Source organism: Corvus kubaryi, unplaced genomic scaffold (assembly GCF_017639235.1).
Source record: "Corvus kubaryi isolate FWS band 111438036 unplaced genomic scaffold, C.kubaryi_AGA036_p1.0 68, whole genome shotgun sequence".
NCBI classification, from domain to species: domain Eukaryota; kingdom Metazoa; phylum Chordata; class Aves; order Passeriformes; family Corvidae; genus Corvus; species Corvus kubaryi.
In genome coordinates this window covers 11,311,364-11,339,146 of record NW_024582056.1, presented here as the reverse complement: position 1 = coordinate 11,339,146, position 27,783 = coordinate 11,311,364, and the positions used below count along the sequence as shown (strand labels likewise).

General features: G+C 38.4%; 1 protein-coding gene across 4 annotated transcripts in view; it reads left to right on the top strand.

Moving 5' to 3' along the window:
- Positions 1-27,783, top strand: part of TENT4A (terminal nucleotidyltransferase 4A) — a 57,736-nt gene that overhangs the window by 23,019 nt on the left and 6,934 nt on the right. For 2 of the 4 annotated variants that reach the window (XM_042048739.1, XM_042048738.1), the window contains exons 8-11: positions 4,693-4,819; positions 10,906-11,006; positions 11,258-11,430; positions 22,772-22,930. In XM_042048739.1, the coding sequence (XP_041904673.1) occupies positions 4,693-4,819; positions 10,906-11,006; positions 11,258-11,430; positions 22,772-22,930 (560 nt within the window). The remainder of the gene's footprint in view (positions 1-4,692; positions 4,820-10,905; positions 11,007-11,257; positions 11,431-22,771; positions 22,931-27,783) is intronic. The other 2 variants (XM_042048741.1, XM_042048740.1) reach the window with 1 other exon arrangement.

Below are 27,783 nucleotides of genomic sequence, written 5' to 3'. Positions count from 1 at the left end.
TTAGTTTAGTTCTGCTATTCCTTCTGTCCCAGTACAAAAATCTTTTCCAAGGGTTCAGGTCCTTGCCCAGTTGACAAGTCATCAGCTCTGATTAGTTTGTGTTCAGATCCACTCAGTGTCTGACTCTGAGGATTGCTGGCAGTACTGTGAAGGAGATGGGAACAAGTTATTTTGGTAAAGCGTGGGCACAGATATCTCGACTTAAATTAGCATAAACTGCTGCAGAGTTTTACCCCTGCAAACCTGTGTTTGCACTGTATGCACAAGTTTTTAATTCTGTTTTTCAGTCTTTTTTTTTTTTTAGCCTGATCACAGCTGTCTCTAAAGTTCCTGTTAAGCCTTGGAAGAATATTTGTAAAGATGGCTTCTTAATGCAAAAACGAGACAATACAGGGATAAAAAAAACCCTTCTTTTTAATTTATCAAAGATTATCAAAGTAGAGTAAAAGTGGCTCCTGTGAGTGTATGCACTAGTTCAACAATGGAATACTGAAGGGTATAACTCATAAGAATAGCTTTAAAGTAGTCTTGTAGGGAACAGGAATATGTTTAGTGGGATTAATTTCTTTAAGTTGGAGGAACTGGTTTTTATTCAGCATGAAGTGGTGAGTGATGTCTGGCTAACAGATGAAAGGTGTCATCAGAAGGATGTGATACTTCAGTTGTACCTGCTCATTACCTTCAGTTAGTTCCTGGATTTGGAAGGCACAAGCAGCAAGCTATTGTGTTGTATTGGTTGTAGTGGGTTTTGCTTAGATTCTGGTAGGTACTGTGGGGTTTCCTCAGAGATTCTCATTGTGTGCCAGAAGATGATAATTTCTGTGATTTAAGAACCAAGATTCCAACAAAGATGTTAGGAGTCTACAAGTGGAAAGTTCGTTGAAGTCTGGATTTGAGTTATCAGACTAATGTAGTGGTGATGTATTTTGAAGTAATGGTTTATACTTCATCTTTGTACATAGTCTAAGATCTTTCATCTTGAGTTAGTGTCCTAGGACAGGGTAATGAGATGAAAATTATTCTTTTAGCATTATCTAAAGGATGGAGTTGCCATAAACTTATTGTAGCTGCACGATTTCAATTTCTCAAAGCACTTGCCCTTTTTGTAAAATATGTAAAAAGTAAAAGAATTTATTAAGGAGAAGTGCAAAGCCAGGCGCTCAGAAGTTTGCTCACAAGAATATGTTGGAGCAGGGTAGATGATGTCATCTTATAAGAGGTTTGTCTAAAGTTGGTCTAGCGGTATCCTCTATTGGAAGACATAACTGTTTGCAGTTGACGAATATTTTAATCTGTGGTTGTAAAACAAGCTTGGCACTTACTCAGCAGACTGTTAGGGAGGCTTGTTATTTTATACCTTTATGAATCAGGTGATTATCAAAGTCCTCAGTCATTTCTGATGCTCAGAACGGAAATGATTTTGATCTCCTTTCAGACTGGTGGTGGCTAGAGTAGATAAATTGCTACTTTTTAACACCCAAGTTTAAAACTTGGAGTTCCAGCTGTGCTGCTCCTTTCATGAGACAATTTGTTCTTAATCCTGAATTGCTGTGGGCACTAATGAAAGTTCTAAACCTTACATTCAATGTGTTTTCTTTGAAAAGAGACTCTTTAACTTGCAGAGTTTATTATGCTTTGTGTTGCTTGCTTCCGCATCTTGATAGGTCACAAGTACAGGAAGTAAATAGATTTGAGATTGGCAGCATCTATTGAGATTATCTCTTCTAGCCTTAGCAGCTGCCCAAAATTATTCATTGCAGCTTTTCAGTATCAGCTATTTGTCATTAGAACCTGCAAATATATATGTTTGTGTGTGTGCATAAAACATATGTGTTTATAAAAATACACAGATACACTGAAGTTAGCATTTGAAAGAACCTCTTTAATGCTGAATGTTGCAAAAAGCTGTTTACTAGCTAATGGCTTAACATGAATGGGTCTGCTTCAGTCCTAGCTCATGGTCTTACCTTTACCTTTTCAGGCCGTGTTCTTAAAACTGCTTCAGGTAAAGGAAGGCTACCTGATGGAGTGGTAATACTGATAGCAAGTGATGGAAATTTTGGACATGCTCCTTTAGGGATGAAGGCTTTATAAGAAAGAATAAGGATTGAATTATACATGAAATCACACACCATTGTTATCTGCTAATGTACATCTGAGGATTGAAGTATGTATGATTTTTTTAAAGAGTGACAGCATTTGGGTTGCGTGCTTTAACTGATCAGTCTAGATTGTGACAAAAGAAGAATGCTCAGTTATGTAAGACATGGCTCTCTAATGAGAGTGATCTCAGAAGAAAATCTGTTCAGGACAGCAAATGCAAATGTGGGATCTTCTGGCTTCTTTAATATGTTGTTTTCTGGATTGGGTAGGGTCACCTCTATACATACTTGACAGGTGCAGTTCACAGTAGCTCCAGCTGCAGCCCAAGTCAGAAGCTCTGCAGACTGTATAACTGATTAAGACCTGTTAATTCAGACATTTTTATGAACTAGTTACAAGTGCAGAATGAGGCCATCCAAGAACCTATGTATGGCATGAGCTATTCTGCCTCTGTTCTCAGATCTGCTTCAATCAAGACTCAAAATACAACTTCATTGATTTAAGCTAAACTGCCCAAGTTTACTGTAAGGGGTTTAGGGAAGGCTTATGATTTCTTTTGCTGGCACAACAGAGGAGGTAGCGACAACTGATGAACGGAATAACCAATATTTTGTGGCAGCCCTGTCTTCATTTTGGTGTAACTTTATGCAGAATATATGTCAAATGTACCTGCCTAGAATTAGATTAGACTAAACTAATACAGATTGTTTGAGTGTGTATTCTTAATTTGTTTTATGTGAATTTATAGAATCATTTAGTTTGGAAAAGAGCCCTAACATCAAGTCCAACAACCATAGATGGACTTGAATTTAGTGGTAGGTGCAATTATGTCTGTTTAGCCACTTGTATGTATTCCATTTCTGTATTGCTTCTCAATTTAATTCTCTTACATGTATATGTTTAGAATATCATTACGTGGCTGGACACAAGTGTCCTGCCTCTGAAAAACCTATACTGAATTAATCATTACTTTTCTAGTAGAATTAACATTGTGTTCTGATTTTGTGACCACTGAAATATCTTGGTCACTTTTCAGCTGCCTTTGGACTCAGTCCTTCGTGAAGTCCTCTGTGAAGAACATTACTGTGTGTTTCCTCCTAGAGTCACTGTCCTAGGCCCACACTTAACTCTGCTTTTACTTCAGAATAGTCCATTAGTAAAGAAACCACTTGGAGAGGCTTCTGTAACCTTGAGCCTAGTGGCTGTTGGATGCTGCAGCAGTGCATTCAGAGCAAGATACTCAGTTATGTCAGTAAACAGGAAGTATTTCTTGATCAATTTTTATTTGACCGTGTGAATTACTGGAAAAATTCTGTTTTCCCAAAATGCTGTAATGTTTTCAGTTAATTTCCATTGATTGTGCTTTTCTGTTAGAGTGGCATTATGGTCGGAGAATTTTGGAAGGATTAAAATGTGTAAAACCAAGGCTGTGTTTTTTTCCTCTGGATGTCAGATCTCAGCATGTTTGTCTATAATGGTTTGCTGGACAAAACATTTAGGGGAGTGAAGGGTTCCTGTAAAGTCAAATTCAGCCATGTTGGATTTAGTCCTCCAAAGGATGGATTCTGTCCTTTACCCATCAGTTTTTCAAAGCAGATTTTTCATTGATTTCTTTTATTCATAGGCCCTAATCTGATTTTCATATTTGGTGGTTCATCCCTTTCTAGTGTTCTCACAGCATTTCACACATCATTCTGAAAGAGGGAACCTTTCACTGTAAGCAGTTCTCTACCCACTCAAGACCTAGTCTGTATTTTATGCAGTTCGAGAGCAGTTTTATTGCTTCTTAAATTGAGTGCTGACAGTGAATTTTGGTGTTTGGTGCCAAATACATCTACAGAAAGCCCCCAAATGCTTTTTGCTAGTAATAGCAAGATCGTTCTAGGTATCAGATGGGGGATCTGTTCTTGTACATTGTCACTGATACAGAAGGTGTAGCATGTTCCTAACTGCTGCAGTTCCTCACATGGCACTAGATTTGGAAAGAGTTCCAGTTAAAATGCCTAAAAAAGGGCAGTTGAGAGTGCCACAAACTTGATCAAAAAACAATGCTGTAAAAGCTTCTGGTATCTTCTATGATAGATTTTTGAGAAACTGGCTTATCCTGTGGAGATAAATATCTGTATGTGCTGGTTTTAATCTGTTGTTTTGATAAGGTTAAATAGGGTTTGATGTGAGTCTGTTTGACCTAATGAAGATAATGTGGTTACACAGGTGATATTTTAAACTGAATTTGGCCTGCAGGAACTCTACTGGTAAGTGAGACACGATGCTTTAAGCTTGGTAGGTTCCCTCTTGAAGACAGCTCTAAGAGCTTTAAGCTGATCTCTAGGCTCTGTTTCTTTCAAATGCTATATGTGAGTATTTTAAAAGTGGTAAATTGAATGCATAATGTTAAGTGTTATTCCTAAGGTCAAGTTCTTTTGTTGAGATAGGCACACTTAGGTGTTCCTGATGTGGCTAGGATGGGATAACAAGTTTAAACAGAGTTAAGCTTGTATTGTTAAGGCTTCTGAGCTTTAAGTCTGAATAATTTTTTGGTAACTGATATTAAAAAAAGATGATCTGATGACTGTCACATTATTTCAGGAAACGACGTTGGCAGAAGTTCTTACGGTGCCATGCAAGTGAAACAAGTTTTTGATTATGCCTACATTGTTCTTAGCCATGCAGTATCACCACTTGCAAGATCATACCCAAATAGAGATTCTGAGAGGTAATTAGTTCACTTTTTCAATATCCATTTGTCTGTGTATTCAGTTAGGAATGTTTGGGTCTAGATTCATAAAAGGACTATTGTTATTTATTGTTTAACTGTGGCTGTATTGAAATCTGCACAGAAATCTAAGCTGCCCAGGGATGTGAGAGTGCAATGCCTCAATGTGCAGCATTGAAATGAAGAGAGTGTGATAAAACCCAGGATGAGTCCAATGTGAGATTCTGTTAGAGTGGAAGGGAGCCAGAACATAATTGGTCTTTCCTCAAACATTCTGCTTAAAGTATTTCAAAGGAAGGTTTGCTGGTTTAATGTTTAGTATGATGCATGTCTGTATTGTGGCAGAAAGAAATGTGTGTGGTCAAATTGTTTGTTCAGACAATTAGAAAACTAGCAACAAGGCTAAGAATTTCCCTTTTAATACATGCCCCCATAAGCTGTTTTAAAAGACTTGATGTGTATTTAAAAATTAAAAAAATAAATTAAAAGTACTATATAAAAAAAATTATTAGAATCAGTTCAGTTTGATCATAATCTCAGAACTGCCATTAAAAGTACCATATTTCTAGACATGCCATTTTTAATGCAGTTCTTAGTGTCTTTTATAGAAACACAACCAGTACTTTCTGAGCTCTCACCTTCATAATTTCTGCTTTTTGAAAGGAAGAGGAGAAAGACAATGAAGGCATGGCAGCAGGGTGATATTTCCATTCATGTATCTGCTCTAGCACCTTTTGTTCTAAGCCTCCATGTGAATTTGGGCTATATCAAAGGATGTCTCTTCCCTGAGACTTCCCTAAAATCCCAATGGCTTTGAGCTACCTAGCTAATCACAGGGAGGGATGGCTGTAATGTGTCACACAAACCATCTTGATACAATTAGAAACTCTAGTTATGATGTAAACTTCCAGCATTAATGTCATTGGAAGGTGAAATAGTTTTCCTCTTTACATCAAAGTGGATGGAGTCTTTTACTTGTGAGTTTAAAACTGATAGTAGTCCTGTAAATCCTTTAGGTTTTCAGTGGTATTAAATTTACAAAGGTTGGGACCCCACTGTGATGGAGGTACAGAAGGAGTGGTACAGTGTTGCATGTTGACATTTGAGACTGCTGGCTTAAGATATTAAAGGTCACTGTTAAATGTGTATTGGCTGACAATTCTTGGTACTAAATGAAACTTTGTTCTTACCCAAGTACAGACAGAGTAACTTAGGGATATTCTGGAAGTTTGCTTGTCTTGGGTCCTGGCCTCCATTAACTTCTCTGTTTTTTTCTGAAGGATACAGTCATTCTCTTATGAGGTATCTGTATTTACTACAGACATCAAAAAGTGTATTTGTAAAGCATTTAATGGGAGCCTCAGGTGTCATCAATACATGCACTTTTCATGGACTTGTACTTGTTACTGTATCTGGGAAAATGTTTGAATTTTGTCACAACTGCAAACCTGTGGAGCAGTCCAAGCAGTGGTGTTCAGGTGTTATGTCCAACCTGTCTGCGAGTTCTGGGCTGTCTGTGCCAGTGAATGTCAGAACCCATCATGCCACTGGCTTGTTTGCAAGAGGAACAGCATTCAGCAAAGTTCTGTACACAAATACTTCCCCTAGCACCAGTGTTGTCAGTGCCAAACGGCTTGTAAGTGGATGATGAGCTGTTTGGTAACAAGTTTGTTGTAGAAATCAACAGTCCATGTTTGGTCTCAGTTAAACTTGATGTACTTGGGTAATCCGGGTATGTTTGTGGGGCAGAGTGGTCCATGCTCTGTATAAAGACCTTTCTGGTGGCCTGACCTAAAGCCTGGCTGTCAGGGAGCCCTTTGTCCTGATCCATTTTTTCCCCTTTTCTAGACTTGTTAGTAGGTAGGTTAAACTACAGCAGAACTGTAACTGTAAACAGTGGGCTCCATTTGAGACCAGGGACTGGCTACATGACATTCTACTAGAGGGATCAGGAGTAAATGAAGAGTACTTAAAAGGATAGGAAGTTGCAGGAGGCTGAACTCCCCAGGCTGAGTTTATTGAGTTTTGTCCTAATTGGGGCCAGTGTTTTCTTAAGTGGGATGGTTTGTGCTTGAACTGTCTGTTGGGTTTGAATTCAGATTTCCTCTTTCCAGGGAAGGTTTCTGTGTACAGAGTTCTGTTTCATAGATGTCACTCTCAGTAGATTTCACATCTTTCTTGGTGATCGTTGTGATTCTTTTTCAGGGTCTGACCAACACAGATGACCAAATGTCTCCGTTAATTTAAGGCTTTCTAGACAACTGCTGCTTCTGATGTTCCCAGTGGGGAAAAAAAAGTCAGATTTTATTCCTTCAGCAGCATAGGCCTTTTTCTTCTTCATGTTCTGTAGTAGGAAGTCCCTCAGAATAAGGGATAGATTCACATCACTCTTACTACCATCTTCATTCAGGCTTCCAAATAGAACATGTGAGATGTAGTGGGAATTAAAAGCTATCTTCTGTCCTGGAAAAGGTTTCCAGCTGAATCCTGAAGGTAATTCTTACAGCTACAGAAATTACTTTACTGTTTTGTCCCCAGTCAATCCCACCTGTCCCCTTCCAAGAACAGCTCAGGAGAGCTTGATTGACAGTTTGGTTGATTTTATTAGAGCTAACAGCTTCCTGTCATCTTGGAAAAAGAAGTTTCCTTTTAGGAAAACAGAGACTGATCCATTTTGAACTTGTACAATTTGTATGCAAGGTGAAGTTTGGTGTTGTGTCTTCAGCCAAGGTGATTGAAAATCATGATGGATTTCTTAATATTTAGGGCCACATGAGTCTAGCTCAGTTATGGACAGGATATCTCCTGCTTAAGGATTGGTGTCAGTATGTGTTTTGAACAGCTTTCATATGATCTTTGGCCCTAGCCTGTCTCTGGGAAAGAGTGTGCATCTTAAGTGAGCTCATCTCTTTAGTCTGTGAGGAATGATATTTTCATAGAATCATTCAGGTTGGAAAAGACCCCTAAGATCATCAGGTTCAGCTGTTAACCCAGCCACTGCTATGTTCACCATTAAACCCTGTCCCTCAGTGCCATATTTACATGGCTTTTAAATACACCCAGGCACAGGAACTTCATCACTTCCCTGGACACCCTGTTCCAGTGCTGGACAACCTGTTTGCTGATGAAATTTTTCCTAATATCCTATCTAAACCTTCTGTGGTGCAGCCTGAGGCCATTTCCCCTTATGCTTTCACTTTTACCTGTTCATGTGGAGCTTGACTGGAGCTTTCCATATTTGGTTTTGCTGAATGTGATTTCATCACTCTGATCCTTTTAAGAGCGATCTTAAGATTGATTTGCCCAGTAGTTGCGGTGTAATGAGAGTTAGAAAGTGTCCCTGTGAACCAAGGTCTTGCAGTGTGTAAAAGGAGGAGCGTCTGAGTTCTTACTATAAAATAAGCTAGGCCTGTAAATATCTTATTCCTGGTCTTACTGTATGATAATATTAAGGGAAAAAACTTAAAGGGACATCTTTCTCAGGAGAGCTGTCTAATTTTACTAACCAGTTAACTGTATTTTTTCATGTCTTCCAAACAAGCATCTTTGAAGAATTGTTTGTCTCAGACACTAGTAGAAATTTTGGCCGCTGTCAAAATAAAAGCCCCAAATGCATGAAATTTTCTCATAATGAAGGCAAGGTAGATGAATAGGTTTTTTGTTCCTAAGTTTCTTCAGTGTTGAAAACAGATTTAAGCACAATTCCCAAATACTTGTTTTAAGAAATTGTTCTTTGAACCCATGGATATGCTTGAGTCCCATACATAGGAAATGGTGTTCTTTGAGATCGGTATCTGGTTTGATCACGCTTGCTTCCTCTTCTTTGCTGCTATATGTCAGTATAACCTTAATCACCTTTCAGTTTCTGATGTCTCATAATGAATGCTTTCAATTTTGCTGCGCAAGCAATGTAGCATGGATCTGCCTTTGGACTCCTGACCTTATAACTGAGTGAATTTCCTTTTTTCTACCTTTATACCAAAAAAGAGAGTTTAGGGCTTTGATCTCCATGCTCTTTGAAAGAAACTGGTGGGAGAATTTATTCCCCCATTCTGTGCATGCAGCTCTGCCACAATTGTTGGTGTAGCAGTCGCTTCACCTATTAGGCCTATTTGATAGCAGGCATTTTTAGTATATCAGTCACCCAGTCTGATAAAAATACCAACCTGTATTGTTCATTTTGCTTCTGGTATATGAAATCGTGACTCTTGATTTACTTCCAGGAAAGTTCTCCAAGAAGCATCAGGCTTGACAAACTCCTTATATATATCAGCTTATGTTACTCAGCCCATGTTCACTTTCTGGTTCTAAGACCACAGCTGGTGGTAGTTTTAAATTTATGCATTATCTTGGAGTAAAAGCTCAACTATTTCTGAAGGCTAATTCTCAGATGAAACTTCTTAACTGCAAGATTTCCTTCTCTGTCCTGGTGCTGAAGAGACCCAGTCTGGTGCATGTTTGAGTCCCATACTGACATTCCTGTCTTGAGAACTGCGAGGGCCACAGCCGAATCTCTGCATGGTCATCCCTGTCTTCATTCTGTCTCCTCTTGCTCAACTTAGTTTTTGAGAAACCCGAACTGCATTGAGTATTCAAAATGCTGCTACATCATGGGAGCATACATACATTAACAAAATGTGATCCTCTGGTTTATTTGTTCTTTTCTTAGTGTGCTCTGCTTAGCTCTTGAATGTTCCCAAAGAATCATCTGTTATAACCCAGAGCTTTAATTTTTAAGTGGTGACAACCACACCTTTAATCTGCATGTAAAATTCAAGATTTTATTTTCCAGCATGCATCATTTTATCTACATTACATAAATAGAATGGTGGATGACATACATTCTGTCCTGGTGGCTCATCTGCAGCTATTGGACTTGTAATTTAGATTATATAATTTGGTTCAATGTTTGCTTAAAATGCTGGGCTGACTTTTTTAATACTAACAGTAACATGCCTTTAAAGCTGGAAGACTGACATGGAACATGTGGTGTTTGGTCTTGCATGAAATAGTAATCCCTAGGACAATAGAAGTATCACTACTTCAAGTGTTACTATGAAACCTAGTAAAGGTAGTCTAACTATATTAGGGTTTTGTATGTCCTACCTTCCCATTGTACACCTAAACCAAAAGAAAATTCCAGTACAGGTACCAGGTACCTTTGTGATGCAAAATACAAAATGAACTTTAATATAAACATTGAAGATTAAAAAAATTAACATTACGTGTTCCAAAGTGGTAACTTTGCACAGCCCATTTTTGTACAATAGTAATTTCTTCATGTGTCTTGAGCATGGAGTTTAAAGTTAGTGTTTCAGTGACTAGTCTCTGATGAAAAGAAAGCTTGAAAATTTATCTCTCAAACAAGAAGACAGCTCACTCCTGCTCAAGAAGTACGATTCAAATAGCTGAATGTTGGGAAGGTGTGTTGGAAAAACACTGCTTTGTTGATAACTGGTCACTGTTCAGCAGGACCAGGTAAGCTTTTTCTCTGAGCCTCTTACTGTTACGAATTTATTAAAATTCTAACTTGTTTTGGAGCCAGTCCGTTTCTTGTTGCACTACCTCACGATCCATGGTACTTCCTTTATACTTGTGGGGGCCGTAACACCTTTGAAGTTGTTTTGTAAATCTGGAAGCAAGGATTAGTGAATGACTCTCTCCAGGCAGCCAGTCATGGTGCTGGGATGTTCATGTTTTCCGTGCGTCCCATACCTGTTTATAACCCAGACTCTGTGGAAAAACTTTCTGTATGGAGAAATGCAAGAACCATAAATTGCTTTTATCAAGTGCACTGTTACCAGCATGTACATTCTTTATAGTTAATATGCTCTCCATTTAGAAATACAGAGTAAAAATCTTACCTATGTGTCACTGCTTGCATGTTGGTATGGTAGAAGAAAAATATGAATATAAGTGGTGCTACAGTGGATTAAATGGTGTGCTAAAAAAAGGAAGGTTCAAAAAGATTCTTTGCTTAGGGATATCTTAAACTGACTTTTAGCATAATTTGGTAGCTTGTTAAAATGCTTGCAAATATGTAACCAACAGTCTTTGTTTAATACTTAATTGAAAAATTTTTTTAGCACATTAGGTAGAATCATCAAAGTGACCCAAGAAGTGATTGACTACAGGGCCTGGATTAAAAAGAAGTGGGGGAGCAAAATTAATTTATCACCTGAACTTGGTAGGTATAGCAGGAAACCAACTTAAAATTTTTTCTTGAATTTGATGTAATTCAAAATACTCATGCCTTGAAATTAATCATTCAGATATACAGGAAAAAAATAAAAGGAACTTGTAACTTTCTAACCCAAGATTAGTTTTCTCTGAGCCTGTTTTTCAATTAACTTGTTAAACTGCAGCTCTTCTTAGACTTCAAGGCCCACGTGTTTGTATTCTGTGCTCTTAAATGATACTTATGTTTTCTGTTAACAGATAATAGGTTGAAAATAAGAGACCAGATAGCTCTCTGCAATGGAGAACAGCAGCAGAACAGAGACTCTGAACCACCTTACAATCAACACTTGGCATTGTCATTGGCCAGTACACAACAGTTATCCTCTGGTTCATCTGCCTCTTCCGTGTCATCACTCTCCAGCAGTGACATTGTAAGCTTTTTCTTTTAATGGGTTAAACTAGTAAGTAGCAGAGTTTATCTTCAAAGCCTCAGTTGATATGATAGCAGTTAGTGTGATACTATCCCTAAGCTGCTACAGCAAATCAGTAATGTCCCCTGCTCAGAAAAATTACTGAAATTAAATATTTTTCTAATTAAATAGAATGGGTCTTATTTCCATCCTAAATCCTTGGTACCCTTTGTGGTAGTAGTTAGATGTAAGGAAATATAACAACCCAATTTAACAGTAGCTAATTAAGCAGAAGAGTAGAAATGTCTTCATATATTCTTCCATTAAGCAACATCTTCCATTGTCAAATTCTGATCCTTGTTCCCCATACCTGAAATTGAACATGACCATTAAATTGTGCTGTGAAGGTGAATAATACTCATTATTTTCAGCCAAGCAGTTAGTTCATGTTTTAGTGGTGACAGGGCACTTGCATAAAGTCTTGTCAGCTTCCTTATTTGAAAGTAATTGCTGGGCTTTATTATAACTTCCTGGAAGAGGAGGCTGCAGTCTCTTGAGGTATGTTCCCAGATTCTTTAAGGTTCTGCCAGGTGGTTTCATTTTGGTATAAAGTTAAATGAGTGCAGAATTGGGCAGTGCAGATTATAAAGCACAGCATTACAAGGCATGAGTGGCTCACTGTACATCTTCTGAAGCATTTTGTCGTAGGTAGAGGCAGTGATGGAACAAGATGTAATATGCAGTCAACTATGATAGTGAATAACTGGATGATGCCAAGAGAGGTCCAAATACCTGTTTCTTGGATGCTTTCAAAATCTAGTCAAATATGGAATTAAAAATTGGGAATTGTATTCAACAAAAATTTAGTAACTTTTGAGGGACAAGCACTGCCATTATATGTTCTGGTTACTTCCTGTAATTACTTTACGCTACTGTTTTTTTGGTGTTGAATTGCCTTTTTATGCCACCTTCAGTAAACAGGACAAATGTTTTAGTTGTACCATCTGGCTAATGAACAAAGAACAGCATGATACTTGCCAGTGACACTATTAGCCATGCTCCTGGTTTAAGTATATCAGTGGGAAAGATTTTGCTGTAATAAATTTTATGAAAAAATGCAAGTATTTCCTTATTACATTGGGAGTGCACAGTATTGTGTGGTGAGTCATTATGAACTCCCCTTAGTCCTGTTTAACCTGATGTTGAAGGTGAAACTTCATTGCCTGATGCCAGAGAAATTAATGAAAAGTGAAAAGAAAGCTCTCAACAAAATAGAACTGAAATCAACTTCGGCATTCACAAAGTAAAAGGAAATGCTACGTTTTCTAACAAAATAAAAAACCATGTCCTTGTGAGAAAGGCCAGGTCATATGTCCTTAGCAGACTGTGGTGGCATGTTATCTTAATTTGGAATGGAATGGTAGGTTTCTGACAAATGACTGATGAGTTCATCCTACTCTTACTTGGATGTGTGAGGAAGAGCAAGTTCTGGCTGAGCAGTCCTGAGCTGCACCTGATTCAGGAAGAGAATCCTATTCCGCCATAGTCAGGTGATCTGTGCCATGATCTGGCATAATGCTGTGCCCAGGTTGCAGTAGAGGAACATCTGGCATGTGTGCCAACTTGGTGTTCGTGCCAAAACTTCTGGTGCAGTATTAGTACACATGATGTGGTGAGCTTTGCTATCAGCTTCAGAAGAAGGTAATTATGAATGTGGTGCATCTCATCACTTTGGAGTTACATGTAGTGTTACCTCTGATCTTGTGGGAGGCTTGTTCTTTGGGAAGGATTCTGCCTTTATTTAAAGCTAAATCCTCTAAACTTTTCCGATACTGGAAGACTGAAGGCAAGGTACAGATTATAAAGAAAATGCAGGTGACAAGGAGACCATAGAGTTACAGCTTGCTGACCTCTTCCCAATAATTAAAGTTTTATTTTAATAGCAAGATGTTATTCCCTATGTTGCTATTAACCTTAAACACAAAGTCTACATTAAGACATTGTTTCAGGAGGTGCATTTTTCATGACTGCAGAATATCTTTTGCTGTTTATGAGGTGCAAGATCGTATCTGCTAAATTGGAGGGACTAGATAGCGTATTTGCTTTTCTACTTACTGCTAAAGTTTCGCTGGTAATAGTGATCAGCTGCATCTGGTCCTTTCTGAGTTCTCCTACTAATATAATAGAAGTCAGCTTACTTGTGTTGAGGAAGAGGTAATAGACTTGGAAACTTGTGACATTACTTTGTCACGCTGCCCCTTTCCAGCCATCCACTCCAGCACAGTAGTAGTTGTATTCTGAAATCATCACATCACTGTTCACTGGTGATAAGTCTGGAGGTCTTGGCGTGTGTTTGTCAACATGTCCTGGAAACAATATTGGCAGCATATATTGAGTGTGCAGGCGTTATCAGAGCAGTGCAGTATTGCTCATAGGGATCCTAGAATTTTTATTAAACCCTATAATTGGATAGTTGGTTGCAATACAGCATGCTCTATGGTTTTTAAAGATTTGCTTCCTTGGAGTTCTGACAGCATTACAGATTTTGCACTAATAATCTGTAAATATGACTCAGCAGCTGAATAGATAAGGGTTCTGGTGTCTTGGACTTGCGAGTCTGTCAGCTGAAGCAATGAGTATAGATTAATTCTGGCAGCAGGAGAACAGGTTTCAGAACAAAAACAAGGAGCATGTTTTTCTCGAGACTGGATTGGCATTAACCAGAGCTAACATTCAGAAGCCAACCTCTCAATGGCTGTATATGCTCAGAAAAATGGAAGTGTAGGAATATAAGAGCCTACAGTTACTACCCTGAGTTCTCCATACTGGTGGCAACCTTTTGAAGATGAGAACTTGGGTACCACTGGGGAACAAGAGAACTGCCTCTTTCTTCTCTTTCCCCATATAATTTAGATTTATGTGCTTTTTCTCAGCATACCATCTGAAACTCAGGAGGATGTTGGCTTTCATGTTTGCACATCTAGGATTAGCTTGCAGGAGAACACACTTCTGGGCTACTGTCTACACAGCCCAAAATTGGATCTAACGAGACCAAATCATAATTTGAACAAAAGGTACCCTTTTACGGATTTCCCGGAGTAGCAAAGCTATTTACAAAATGCCTTAATCTAGCACTCTCTGGCCAATGAAATTCTAGCCATGCTGTCTTTAGTAGGTGTCTTAGCCAACTGCAAAATCTTAACCACAAAGGGCATCTTTTCAAAGGGCCAGTAAATTTTGGATCAAAGACCTTGTGCAAGAGAAGCCTGTTCTTCGGGTGTCACTGTAACTGTTAGTGGGAGACCTGTTCGGTTTATGGGGTTGCCTTACTGCACGTGTCAATACCGAGCTCTGACTCACTCACCAGTACTTCTAATACAGTTCTTCTCAAGATACTGAGTATTAAAATTCCTGCTTTGTTACCTTGGATCTGTGAAGAATGTAAATATTAGTGATCAGGAGCAAACTAAAGAACTCATATTAAAAAAATCTTATGGATACAAGGAATCTGGTTATCAGATCGTATTAGACTGTACACATATTTTTCTCAATTATGTTAATTATCAAACTGATCTGTGTAGTAAGTCTTCTCTCAATGAAGCTTTCTGCTGATTTCAAATACCCTATGCTGGCCTGAAAAAATGCTGTGTATATTCCTCACTCCTGCAAACGGGTAAGTTGTACAATACATTCCCACATGATCCAACAAATGTTGAAGTGAATAAAGGAAGATGCTTTATAAATGTCTTTGTCATCAAGGACAGTGAAAAGTGTGTGAATTTTTACTGTATGGAAGCAAGAATCAAACTGTTCCACAACAGAAAACAAGCCTCTGGCATTAAAAAATCTCACCTTCACACTGAGTTAAGTGATTGTTATGAGAATCTGAAACCAGATGGGAATGAGCTATGTTCACCCCCAGCTCTCTACTTGTTTTGGCTAGTTGGAGATGTCAGTCTCAAAATCCAAGCAGTGACCAAATTCCTCTTGAAAATGCTCTTTGTGTTGGTTGCTTGCTTGGCTTTTTTTTTTTTCTGGGCGCTTTTTTTTTTTTCATTCTGGACCTGCACTCTATAACTGGTGATCAGGATTTCTTGTTGCTTAAGCATTGTGGAAAAATGCTTTTCATTAGCTCAGGAAATCCTAGAGTAGTGCTAGAGAATATCTACTGCTTGATCAACAGTCTCTGCCAAGTAAGAAATAATCCTAGGTATGTTTTTGCAGTCTCATGTTGGTCTGGTTTACTTTCTGGTGCTAACTGCTTTGCAGTTTTGATGATGTGATGCCAAATAAAGCTTAATATTTTATGTGACAGTGATGCCTGCATATCAGTAGCAGATAAAATGGCTCATAGGAAATTCTCCTGTTACCTTATGGATAGATAATGTCATATCCGTCACAGAAACTCCGAGTTGTCTGCTACAAGTTTGGTTCTAACAAATTTCATACACCTTCTCCATGTTTCTGGTGATAATGTTGTGTGGGCTTCTAAGATGAGATAATTTCGTGAAGACCTCCGAGTTCTCAAAACGATGCAGTCATGCCAAGGTAGTTGAAGTTTCAGTGAAAAAGGTACCCCTGTAGTCTAGCTTCAGAGGTGACACAGTCCTTGCCTCTTTTTAACTTCTTAACATTTACCGTGTCTTCTTTCAGACTCTTTTTGAAATTTTAACTGTAACCCTTGCAGGGTTATAAAACGCTTTCATCAGAATGTCAGTGCGTAATCTCCCCACGGTTCAGCCCCATCAGCTGGAGAATATGCTTAGCTTCAGTGTTTTGTGAATGTGTCCTGTCACTGTATTGTATTATGTATTCAGTATCTTGATTGAATGCTTACATTCTGAGACTAATATATAAATATGACTGATAAGAATAAGACTCATTATTCTTACAGTTCTGCTGAATGCATACAAGATCCACACTTATTTTTGGAGCTGTTACTTGCTTTGCAGTAATTGAGGCTTAGTACTTGAACTCAACATGCCTAATGAATTTATCAACCATCTCACCTTCCTTCCTATTAGCCAGACTAAATTTCAGTTTATTAGCAGGAACTATTGTGATTCCATATTCACAGAGAGGAATAGAGTATATGACGTACCTTGTCTGGATAAATGTGCTTTTTTAAAGTGATGAAATTTGCAGGCATAAGGCATGCTTATCTGCAGTAGAGAGACAGACACTTCAGAATATGTAACAGCTGCTCTTGTAGTCTTGTTAAATCCATCTTAATGAATGATTAATTTGTAGAGTTGTAGTTGAAATTGTATGTGTAAGGAGTGGGGGCAAAAGGAGGTTGCCACATAAAATTCTCATCCTGAGAGCAGGAGCTACACACGTTTCTCTCTTCTTTCTATATGCCTGAATATTCTTGTGTCCTAACCAGAGTAACTGTTCAAATGTATGAATAGTTGATCATCTTTGTGTAGAATAATGCAAGTTTTGTCTTAAGCTTCTCCTCTTCCTGAACAAATAGAGGCAAACTCTTAAAAAAGCCTCTTAATGTTTCGTTTTCAGAGAGATGTAAGTGCTGGCTTGCAGATAGGTTGTTTGCAAATAAAGCAGTGGCAACCCTAAGTGCAGGACAGCCTGGTGTTAGTGGGGAAAAGCATTTAATTGACATTTGATTTGGGGCATTTAAGAGTGTAAGCCCCCAGATCCTTTAAAACTGCATTCTTTTTTCTTTTTCTTGCTGTGCAGATTACTAACACTTCCTGTGGACCAGAAGGGAACATATTTTTCTAGTGCTGCTTTTGCCTATTTTCCTTTCACTGTATGGCCCCATGTTTGTTTTTGAGGTTTTTAACCTGTATCTCTGACAGTGTGGTGTTTTATACTGTCTCGTGCTCTTCCTCGGTTCTTCTGTATCAGTTCCTTGAGCAGTCTCTTCTCCATATCCACTTGAAGTAAGAGTAAATTTCTGCAAAGCTGCAGGAGGCACAATTTTGAATACAAAATTCTAAAGTAATTTTATTCAATAAGTTGTTCTAAGCAGTAGAGGATGCAGAGGGAATTTGTAATTCAGCAAGTAAAGTGGGATTTTTCTGATGTGAGGTCAGTGAAGTAAGGAGAGAAGCACATAATTTTGAAAGAGTCGACTTCAGAGTAGTTTCTGGTGCCAAAGTCTTAAGTTGTAATCTTGCCATATCTTAACATTCCCTCCCATGAAAAAAAAACCCCAGAGAGGTACCTAAGTAATTTTAGGATGAAAGAAAACCTAAATACAGTATTTGTAGTCTAGTATGGTGCATGTTCAGCTTTCATAATGAGTCCTATAATTTAATGCATAACTTGAAAATTAAACTGGAAATATTTTTATATTGTTAACAATACAGACCAGTTGAAAGCCTGTGAAATGAAAATATTGGGCAACAAAGGAAGTTTTAAATCACACACTCTTGGGGCCTTTTTTATTTAAGATGGCTCATCTGAAATACAGTGAGTATTGATAAAACATGGAAAAAGCTTGCAGTCAGACCTCTCAGGATATAATGAGCTGTGACTGAAGGGGTACTGTACTTGTATTTAATCTGGTAGATACTAATTAGATAATGTTTTCAGTTGTCCTTCTGTAAAACAAACATGAATGCTTTTAGAGGATGCATATTTTTCAGTTTGCTTGTGTGTCCTATATTCTTTCACTTTTCCCCTTCTGTAGTCACAATGACCAATTTCTTTTTGCAATGAAAGGCAGAAAAACCAACCAATTGCACCTCAACTCAAGACCTGTATTGTTTATAGGCTGGCCAGTGGAAGTGGAGCAACTGTATTGATGCAAATTATCTTGTGATCTTCCATAGAAGTAGAAATTTTGTTCATCTCAATTCTACTTTATTTACACCATAGTTGAAGTTATGGCTCCACCTACCAAGAAGGAAAATGGCACACAATGTGGAAGAAGTGGGTTGAGGGCGGGGGTTGATCATAAAGTCACCTTGGAAGCGCAGTGTTTTATCAAGCAGAGTTAAGTACGCTGGGGCTAAAACCATTCAAGTGAGAGCGTGCATTGAAGTTCTTCTCATGCGCATGGCCTCAAACTATGACATGTCTGAAGTTCTCTGGTGTTGCTTTACGTTCAAAGGAGTGTGGTTTTACACTTTACTAAGCCAATTCAGTAACAGGATGTATTTGCTAGCCAAATTTCCTTTCATTAGCTGCTCCAGCATTTCTGCACTGGTGTTCGCCTAATCTTGTGGTGAACTGATTCAGAAAGTAAAACTAGTAAGAAGGGGATTACTGTTTCTGTGGTTCACCTCTGTGGATTAGCTCATAATAATGTCAGATTCTAATGCAGGTGTAATGGAGAATGCCAGAATGGGAAAAGAGGCAGAAGGAGTTAGACTGGCAGCAGTAATCTGTTAAATCACTGTAATTATAAGAAAGGAGAGGAACACTTTGAAAATGTACAATGTAAAGTGTTAACTATAAACAGCAGTTTTCAGTTCTTTGCTTTCAAAGATGGAACATGATTTTTACTGTACTGGTCATTGTTCTCTCACAGCTTCCAGCTCCTGAATGTTATGGGAAAGAGAAAAAAAAAATTGTTTAATTAGTGGAAGAGATTTTGAGAGTGGGAACAATAAGGATTTTTTGCCAAGACTTCTGTAGTTCATTCTTGGAGACAGGGCTGAAAACCCAAATACATCCCATTATCAGGCGACTTGCATTCTATTGTTTAAGTTCTTATTTCTGAATACTGACTTTAGGACAGTTAGACTCCTTTAGCATTGAGCCAGACTTAAACAAACTGGGGTCATGAATTAGTCTTAGGTGACTTCAGCTTTTAAGAAAGCATACTGTCTTGGAAATGGAAAGCTCTGAAATGGTAGCTATTGTTAACTAAAAAGTTTACCAGGTATCTTAAGCCTTGAGTTACTAATGGAATTGAAATAACCTCTTATGGCCAGACCTAGTTAGTAATGAGTTTTTGGCAAGTAAATACTCTCTTGGTGATGAGGTCCTGGGTCTTTTTATGATGGGAAATGCATTCTGCAGAAGAATAAAGGATTTTATTTTGTTCTCCTCCTGTGTCAGGAAGAGAAGTCTGCATTTTAAGATTGCTTCAGTTCTTCATCTGTCATATGACTGCAGTGTTTCACTGTGTCTAGGCAGAAGTTCATCAGTAACTCTTGAGTTTCTAGGTATCTTCCATACTTTGTTTTTTTCCAGCATTAAAGTAAATTAGAGTTCTCGGTAATCAGGGCTATGACAAGTAGAAATCTTCCTTCTGGGTACAAAGTTCTTAATCAGGAAGTTGAAATTGATTAAAGAGCATGTTTTAAAATGGAAATGTCCCGGGAGGATACACCTGCATGTGGTAGTCTTTCTTGGTTTCCAGAAGCATATCTTTAGAAGATACTTTCCTTGCAGGATGAGGTACTCTGACAGGCATTCAAAGTAGTACTATTCAAGAGATCAGGAACTTATCTTGGCTCTTAGTGCAGTCTTGTAGCTTTATGCCTACATTATCTGCTAAAATCAGTTGAGGGATCTTAACCCCTTTAGTGAACATTTATCTTTTTTGATGTGACCTCTGTAGCCCTCACCCTAGTAGTGGTCAGAGCTTTTGTCTTCCAGATGCGTATTTAATGTGTCGAGAGTGTTACCTCCCATGTGTTTACTTGTAGGTCATCTGAACTTCTTTAGTGCTTCAAGTTTGCATGTTACACTTAAGAATCTGGTCCAGAAGACCAAGAAAGATTTAATCCTTCAGTGTAGGCAGTGCGTATGGAAAATCAGATTTGTTAACATTGGGCTCAATTTTCTGATCAGATGTTAATCTTTCAGTTTAAGAAGGGTAATGCTGCTCTTCACAGAAAGATTTTGTTGCTCTTGAGGAGTCATGATATCAACTCCATGCAGTAATCCTATTAGCAAACCAGGAATGCCTTAGCAGGAAGAAATAACCTGCTTGTATGAGATGTTTCAGTGAATAACCCTTGAGGCAGAAGAACATACCTATTACAAAATTAAAATAAAGCAACACAAGCTTCATTGGTGGTGAAATCTAATCTCAGTTAAATTATATGACACACTTTTCTCTTCCATCTACTACTCTTCCTCTTTTGAGCAACTCTTTGTTGCTCAAAAGCCCCTTAGAAGTCTCACTAATGAGAAGTGTCCCATCTGGGTTAGATATGTTCACCGTCAGGGATCTAATTGTATCTAAGTAGAAGGGAAAGGGGAGATCCTTTGAATGGAGACACTAAAATTGTTCTTTGGTCAGGTTTGCGAAGGCTGCATTGCAGTGGATTTGCACATTGGTTTGGCTAGACAATAAGATCCCTTTTTCCATCCCATCTGCTAGCTCATGGGTACCTGTTGAGCACATGGGTACATGGTGAGCATGCTTAGAACTTGTCTGTTCATTTCCCCCTCTTCTCATAAGCTTTTTAATAATTTCATAACCCAAAGTGTCCAGTCTTTGTGGAGACCTTAGCCTGTTCCCACAGTGTTGATACTGTAGGCTTGGGTAAAAGAGAAAAATGCCATCTAATCCAGGCATCAACTAAGCGTAATTTTTGGTCAGTGCTACAACATGTAGTTTCCCACTATGATGAACGTATTTATTAAAGAATAATTATCTGATCCCATAAATAAGAACTTTCTGCACAGATTGTTTTACGAGTATGATGTGTCTCTGATGAATTCATGATGCTGTTATCTGCTTCACAAAGGCATACTCTAACTTTTATCGCTAGTTGAACTAATAGGAGAACAGCTCCTTTCTTTCTAGAACTTATTTTTTAGTAAGCACAACTTTATAGAGACCAGTAAAAGACTGGTTGTTCTAACAGACTGGTTTTATTGAGGGCTCTTTCTACTATGAGTATTCAATTCAGCTGGGATGCAAGTTTTGCTTTGTAGTAGCTCATTGGTTAGTCTGCTCAGTATTCACAGTTGTCCATCTCACCTATATAGTCTTTTTCCCCAGGAAAAGCTTTGAAATATTTTCTTGTTTCTGTTCTTGAGCAGCTGATTCTCTAACCGAAGAATCTAATTTAGAAAACAAGGCCACGTGAGGGCAAGTAGTAGTGCTGGAGATCTGTTTAAAGTTTGTGTGATTTAAGTGAAGATTCTTTGCTTCCAGGCAATTAATCTTTAGAGACAGAGCAATAGAATACTTCAGTAATTACTTCAACAGTAAAGATCTGTGATGACCTGAGCCAATAATGCCTTTTAATGTGGTAACTTCTAAACTGCTGATTGGCCAAGCCCCATCTCTTGCTATATTTTGAACCAGACAGCTGGGAGTGGGAAAAACACTAGTGGTTTGGGATAAAGAATAGGTTTTTCCATTGTCTTTAAGTTCAGAATTCTTTGGAGTTAAGAACGTGGTAAAAAGCAGCAGTAAAATGTAGGGAAAGCTACTTCTGCCATTGTGTTATGGCTGAAAAATAAGTTTTACAAGATTTTTTTGTGTTCAAAGTTGTTCTAAAAGGCTGTAGCTTGCTTTCCACCTTTCTCAACTTAGAAAATAATTGGTCATTTAAGAACTGATGTAGTCAGGTATTTTCAGACTTAAGTAATTCCTGTAAACCCCTGAATCCGTGCTTGCCTCCTTGTTAAGTGCTCCAGACACACAGTACTTTAGCATCACCAGTATGTCTGCTTAGGATGCATCTGAAATTGCTGGTGATTGGGCTGGAAGGAGGAAGAGTAGTAATCAGTGATACCAGTTTCATTTGCAGTATCTTTTCTGTTATCCTGTATCCATCTTGCTTTCGCTGGAGAATTTCCCTTGGATTTCAGATGGAAAGCGAGGGGAGCAGAACTCCCGGTGAGCAGTGGTGTGTGCGACTGGTGTGTGTATACTGGTCTTGGCTGGCAGAGCATCAACTTGTTTCTTGGCAGGTGGAGCCCTAACTTTGCTGTTGCTGGGTAGGGTGGGAGAAGAATGTAGCAATTACAGTGAGCAACTTTGCCATATAAATAAGTACAATCCAGAACACTGTTCAGGGGACCGAATCTGTCTTGACACCTAAAATTCTTGCCCTTCTATCACCTACAGTGTTGCTGTTCTTGTTCTGTTTTTTCCCAGCCTTAGTTCTCATCTTTTAATTTGAATTTGGTAGAGACATAACTTTGGCTTTAGATTTGTCCTGACTGGAACTGACCTGTGATTGCCATAGACCTGTTGACATTTTCTTCTTAATAGAGGTTCAGTTAAACTTTTGCTGGATGTATAAAATAAACATAGTGCTGGCTTTTATTTTATTTTATTTTTTACTATTGAAAAAAATCATTATGTTTTGTAGTATTCACTTGAGTTGATATTTGGGTGCATTTTCACGTGCATAGTCTGAATATACTGTACTTTCTGTAAAGTTGCTTTTCTTTTCCCCTTTTTCTCTGCCAAAAGGAATCAGATACAGCACCTTGCACAGCTCCTAATGTTTACCAGTTCAGTCTTCAAGCACCGACTCAGCTTATGGCCAGTTTAGCACCCGCATTGCCCCTGCCAAGTGGTAAACCCCAATCTGCGCCTCCGAGAACCTTGATAATGGCCGCCAGTAATCAGGTATGAGCCAGCAACTCTGTCACGAGCAAGCGATCACATCGCAAGTGTAGGTCATGTGCACTGTGCTGTCAGTCTAAAAGCCTCTGAGGATAACCTTCATGTAGCATGTGCTAAGCTTCATGTGGTCATAAAAGTACTCACCTGCTGTGTCGGAGGTGCGGGGAGAGCAAAGGGTGGGAAAGGGTTTAGAGTAGAAGAGCCCCTCCACAACATCGACACCTAGGAGTAAGTTAAAGAACGAGTGTCAGGTGTCTGACTCTTTGTGTTTGAGAATCCTGGTGCCCAACTAGTGGGGTATTTGTTTAGGCTGTTTAATTCCCACCACCTTATATGTGGTGGAGGTGTAAGATAGTTTTTGAATTTTAAGGAATAGTATTAACCTTTCTAGGCTTACTTAGTTGTCTTGATTTTGAATTATTAGAACAGATTTTCTTATACTTGTAATTTTCTGTAATACATTTTAAAGGTAGAGAACAGAAAATTAATTATGGACAAGTGTACAAGAATTTTTACCAAAAAATTAAATGTTTGCATAAATGTGCTGGGACCTGAATTTTTTTGGCTAATGTATCTATTCTGGTACAACCTTAGTGCATCTTTCTGCAGGAAAACATTCCCTCAGTCTTGATAATTACAGCAGTAAAACATGCCTCACATGAGGCTTAATGCAAATTGTGGATTGTAGGTTGCACATGATAACAAAACTGTGAGCTGGTTCATTTGAAACTTAGTTTTGGTCAAGTTCTTGTAAGGTTTTCCTTCTTCTCCAAGTCCTTGTATCAGAGTTCATGGGAATCTAGGCCAAGACATTTTCAACTTAATGACTTTGCCTTTTTTTATTTGATTCAACACTTACTTATCTTCATGGACCTTCACTGGACTTTGTCCCATTTGTCCACATCTCGATTCCTGGGGAGCCCAGATGGGGCCCAGCACTCCATGTGTGACCTCACCTGTGCTGAGTAGAGGGGAAATGATCACTTCCCTTGACTTGCCTTTGGTTTTAATGTTCTAACTGATTACACAGATTCTTCCCCTCCTTACTTTCCCTACTGCTCAGTCCCACCTAGGCAATACCCACTTACCTGTACAGGAAATGTTGTATTAGTGAGAAGCTAATAGAATAATGTATTTCTATTTTAGTGTCTGCTAGTGAATATTCACTGCCTAGTGAATACAGTACAGTCTGAAACTTTAAAAGTTTTTTTAGAATAAAACTGGAGAGTTATTTTAAGTTAAAAGTTCATCTAAAATACAAACCTAGTGTAGATGATTCTTTCCCTAACAGCTCTGCTTTTCTAAAGAAGTACCCTGGAGCTAGTTAGGAGGCATGCAGTTGTTAGTACCAAACAAGTTGGCATTCAGAGTGTTTGCCACCATTGTGAAGAGGCAGTGTGTTGTGTGAATTTTGGATCTCTGTTGGAATTTTGGATCTTGGAAGACATCTGCTTTGTAGCACTTTTTCTGGCTTTCTGTTCCTTGGCTGTCCTTTTAAGTGATTGTTAACTGTTCTGTTAGTAGTTTTATAGTACTTACATGTTTAAAAGTGGGAATTTTTCTGTGGCTTTGCTTAACAAAGATGTGCCTTTGAGAATCACATTAAATCAGAATAACTTCTTGCTACTTATAGTTTAGAAGTGGGATAATGGGATTTTTTGCATTGAATTCACCAAAAGCTTATATTTTGTGAAGTAGGAGTGTTCTTTTTTGATAAAGTTTATGATTGAGTCAGAGGTAGGAAATGAAATAATTTTACCCAAAATACTGTAAATACCTTCTTTCCACTTCCAACTTGCTGGAGCATGACTTTGCTAGATTAGGCTTTTCTTTTGAGTTGATGTAACTTGAGACCCAGCTAGCTTATAACTCTTAATAGGCACATTCTGCCATCTTAGAGGACTCCTGCCTGCCCTGATAAATCTGAACTTGTGCTAGACTTTCTTAAAAGCAAGTCTTCTTTCGTATTCAGAAGGAAGTTTTGAAAGGGATTCATTTGTCTGCATGGTGTCTTCAGCTTTCTCCCTGGCAACGTTTTCCACCTCAGTTCAGCTTGGAAAGCTGTACCTAGGTGTTGAGTACAACTCTAAAAAGCAGGAGGCGCCAAGAGCACTAACTGTATTTTGAACAAATTATAGCCTTCTAGGCAAGTTTGCTGCTGCTGCTAAATCTTCCTGGTATTTTCATTTTTGAAACATGTTTGGTGTGATTACCAATTCTATTTATGTACTGCATTGAAGAATTTCCAGATAGTTCAGGGACTGATGAAGCTCCTGGCACAGGTCTGTGTGCTTTTCAGGATCATCATCATCCATCATTTTTCCAAGGTAATAATTCTTCTACTCTGCTGACAGCAGTTTGAAATTTCACTTGGAGGAGCAGAACGGTTTATGAAGCTGCCCACTAAAAATAAGCAGAAAAACAGATGTTGACATGTATGTCCAGATGAGTAGAGGGGGCAGAAATTGCTTGCTTGGTAACTTCCCAAGGAGAGGAGGGGACTACATTCCCCATTCCTTTGAGACAAGTTTAATTCATGCTGGATTGCTGTTCTCTAGGTTACCAAAATGAAGACAGAAGAAACTTCCTTTTCTTAGGTCAGAAGAACTCTTTCATTTAAGGTGCTTTCTTTTTTCCCCAAGGGGTTGTGTCTTGATTCCAAAGTATCTAAAGCCAGTCCCTCTGCTGCACTGGCTGGCTTCTAGTGTGTCTGAGAAAACTTCCACTAAAGATTAGTGCTGTCTGATTGGGAATATGCTTGTTGCTATGGAGACAACCAGGAAATGAAACCTTAATGTCAGTGCTGAAATACTACAGTCAAAACTTGTAAAAGGACTTGTGGGAGTAAGTTCTTTTTTTTTCAGATTCTTTCGAGTTTGGCCAAATAAGGTGGAACATTTAAACTTACAAACTGCTTTTTTACAGTTTTATACTGCTTTTTTAAACAGTTTTTTACGGGGTTACAGGCACTTATGTGGTCAACATACTTTGCTTCAGAGTTGGCTTTTATTCAGAACAACTGTTAATGGTGTTGCCTTGTCTCACTAGTAGTGCTGATACTGCTAGTATCTCTGAAATGATTGCTGAAAGGTTAGCAGCATTGCAAACAAAATTGGTCAGGCCTTGAGTCAGAAATATATTTCTGAGTGTAAACAGTTAAGTGTAGTTCACTTGGATGAAAGATAAGTTTGTAAAGACATATTTTAATTCATGTCAGTGCAGAACTTTACCAAATATTTCTGAGAAGGCAGGTGTCATCAACTAGCCAGTGTACAAATATGCTGAACTCCCTTCATATATTGCGATTCTCCATGGTTTTCGGTATGTCAGCTTCAATTTAGAAATGACCTGATTTGTTCAATGGCATTTATAAGCTGTTTAGGTACTGAAGGTTTCTTCACTCAACCAAATGACATTTTTGTTATTTTGTTTTATTGAGAATGCTCTCATTTAGGGTGGATTAATTTTTCAGAGCCAGTGTGTTGTCATAGGAAGGAGGCTACAGTTGTATATTTCGGAAAGAGTTTTGATTCTCAGTGTCAGACTCCCAACTTCCATGTATGACAGAACATTGTTTGGTTTTTAACACATGCAGAACTTAAAACATCGTGTTGTCCTATTTCCTTTCCTAAGAAAAGAAGAGAAGGAAAAACTGCATCTGAGTTTCAGAGGTTGTTCAGCTGAAAGCAGTACTAGAGATTTTTCATTTAGGTTGTCCTGTATTTATACAGGCAGTCTTTATGTGGTGTTATCCTTCCAACTATAGAAACTGACTTAGCCTGACCAGGCTCTGGATAACCTGATCTGACTCTGCTTACAACAGAATGGTGGCTTAAGTGGTCTCCAGAGGTCTCCATATAAACATACAGTCTAGATGTCTATAGGACTGTATGAGAGCCTCATTGGCCACATTGGCAGTTGCTTCCTGAGCACTTTTTTGAGTTGCAGGAAAGACAAAGTAAAGTCTAAATAGTAGTTTCTTAGAAACATAAACAAACTCACCATAAATAAAAGACTTACGGAAATGTAGGAGTCATATCTTCCTTTTGTTTGCATAGTACTCCTTTATCTTCCAGTGTCATTGTAATCAGATTTTTATTCACAAACTGAGATGGATTTGAATGATCACACATTCATTTCCTCCGCAGACTTTTTCACATGTACTGTATTGGTATCTCCTCATCATTTGGAAGGAGGTTTTCTTACTGTAGTAGTAGTTTTTCTGTTCCAAATAAAAAGTGGGAATTCTCAGTGAGGTAAGATTTCTCTTTAAGGTCTGAAATTGTCAGCTTTGTGCTAAAAAAGTTCTTGTTCCTTGTAGTGACAAGTATGCAGATACATTTCATGGCCTGTGTCACAACAGCAGCAAAGTTGAAGTATGAGTTCTGTCTTCTGGTAGCATTGTTTTGACTCCTGCCCCTCAGTTTTGAAACCTGGGTAGTGACAAGATCAAAAAGGGTATTTATTTCATGTGTCATTCTGCTTTCTTTGCCATAACATAATTCAGTATTTACTGTGATGCTGACAGTAGTCTCTACTGTCAGTCACTCATTTTGGGGACTAGGCCCTCTGCTCTCTCAAATACTAGTTTGTCTTGGAGCTGCTCATACTAGTCTTGCCTAGCCTGTTGTGAAAGGTGAAGAGAACCTTGACATTTGTGTGGTAGCTCTGCCAGTAGCCTGTAATGAAGTGAAATAAGATATGAAGGATTGATATAATCTGCTCCCTTGCAGCTTTTGTTTTTCCAGTTCTCTTGTGTTGGAATTGTGTACAATTTTTCTTGCTTTTGAGCTCTTTCTAGTCTCCATATTGGTTTTTCTTTTCTTTGCTGTTCACATAGTTATCTCCATAAATGG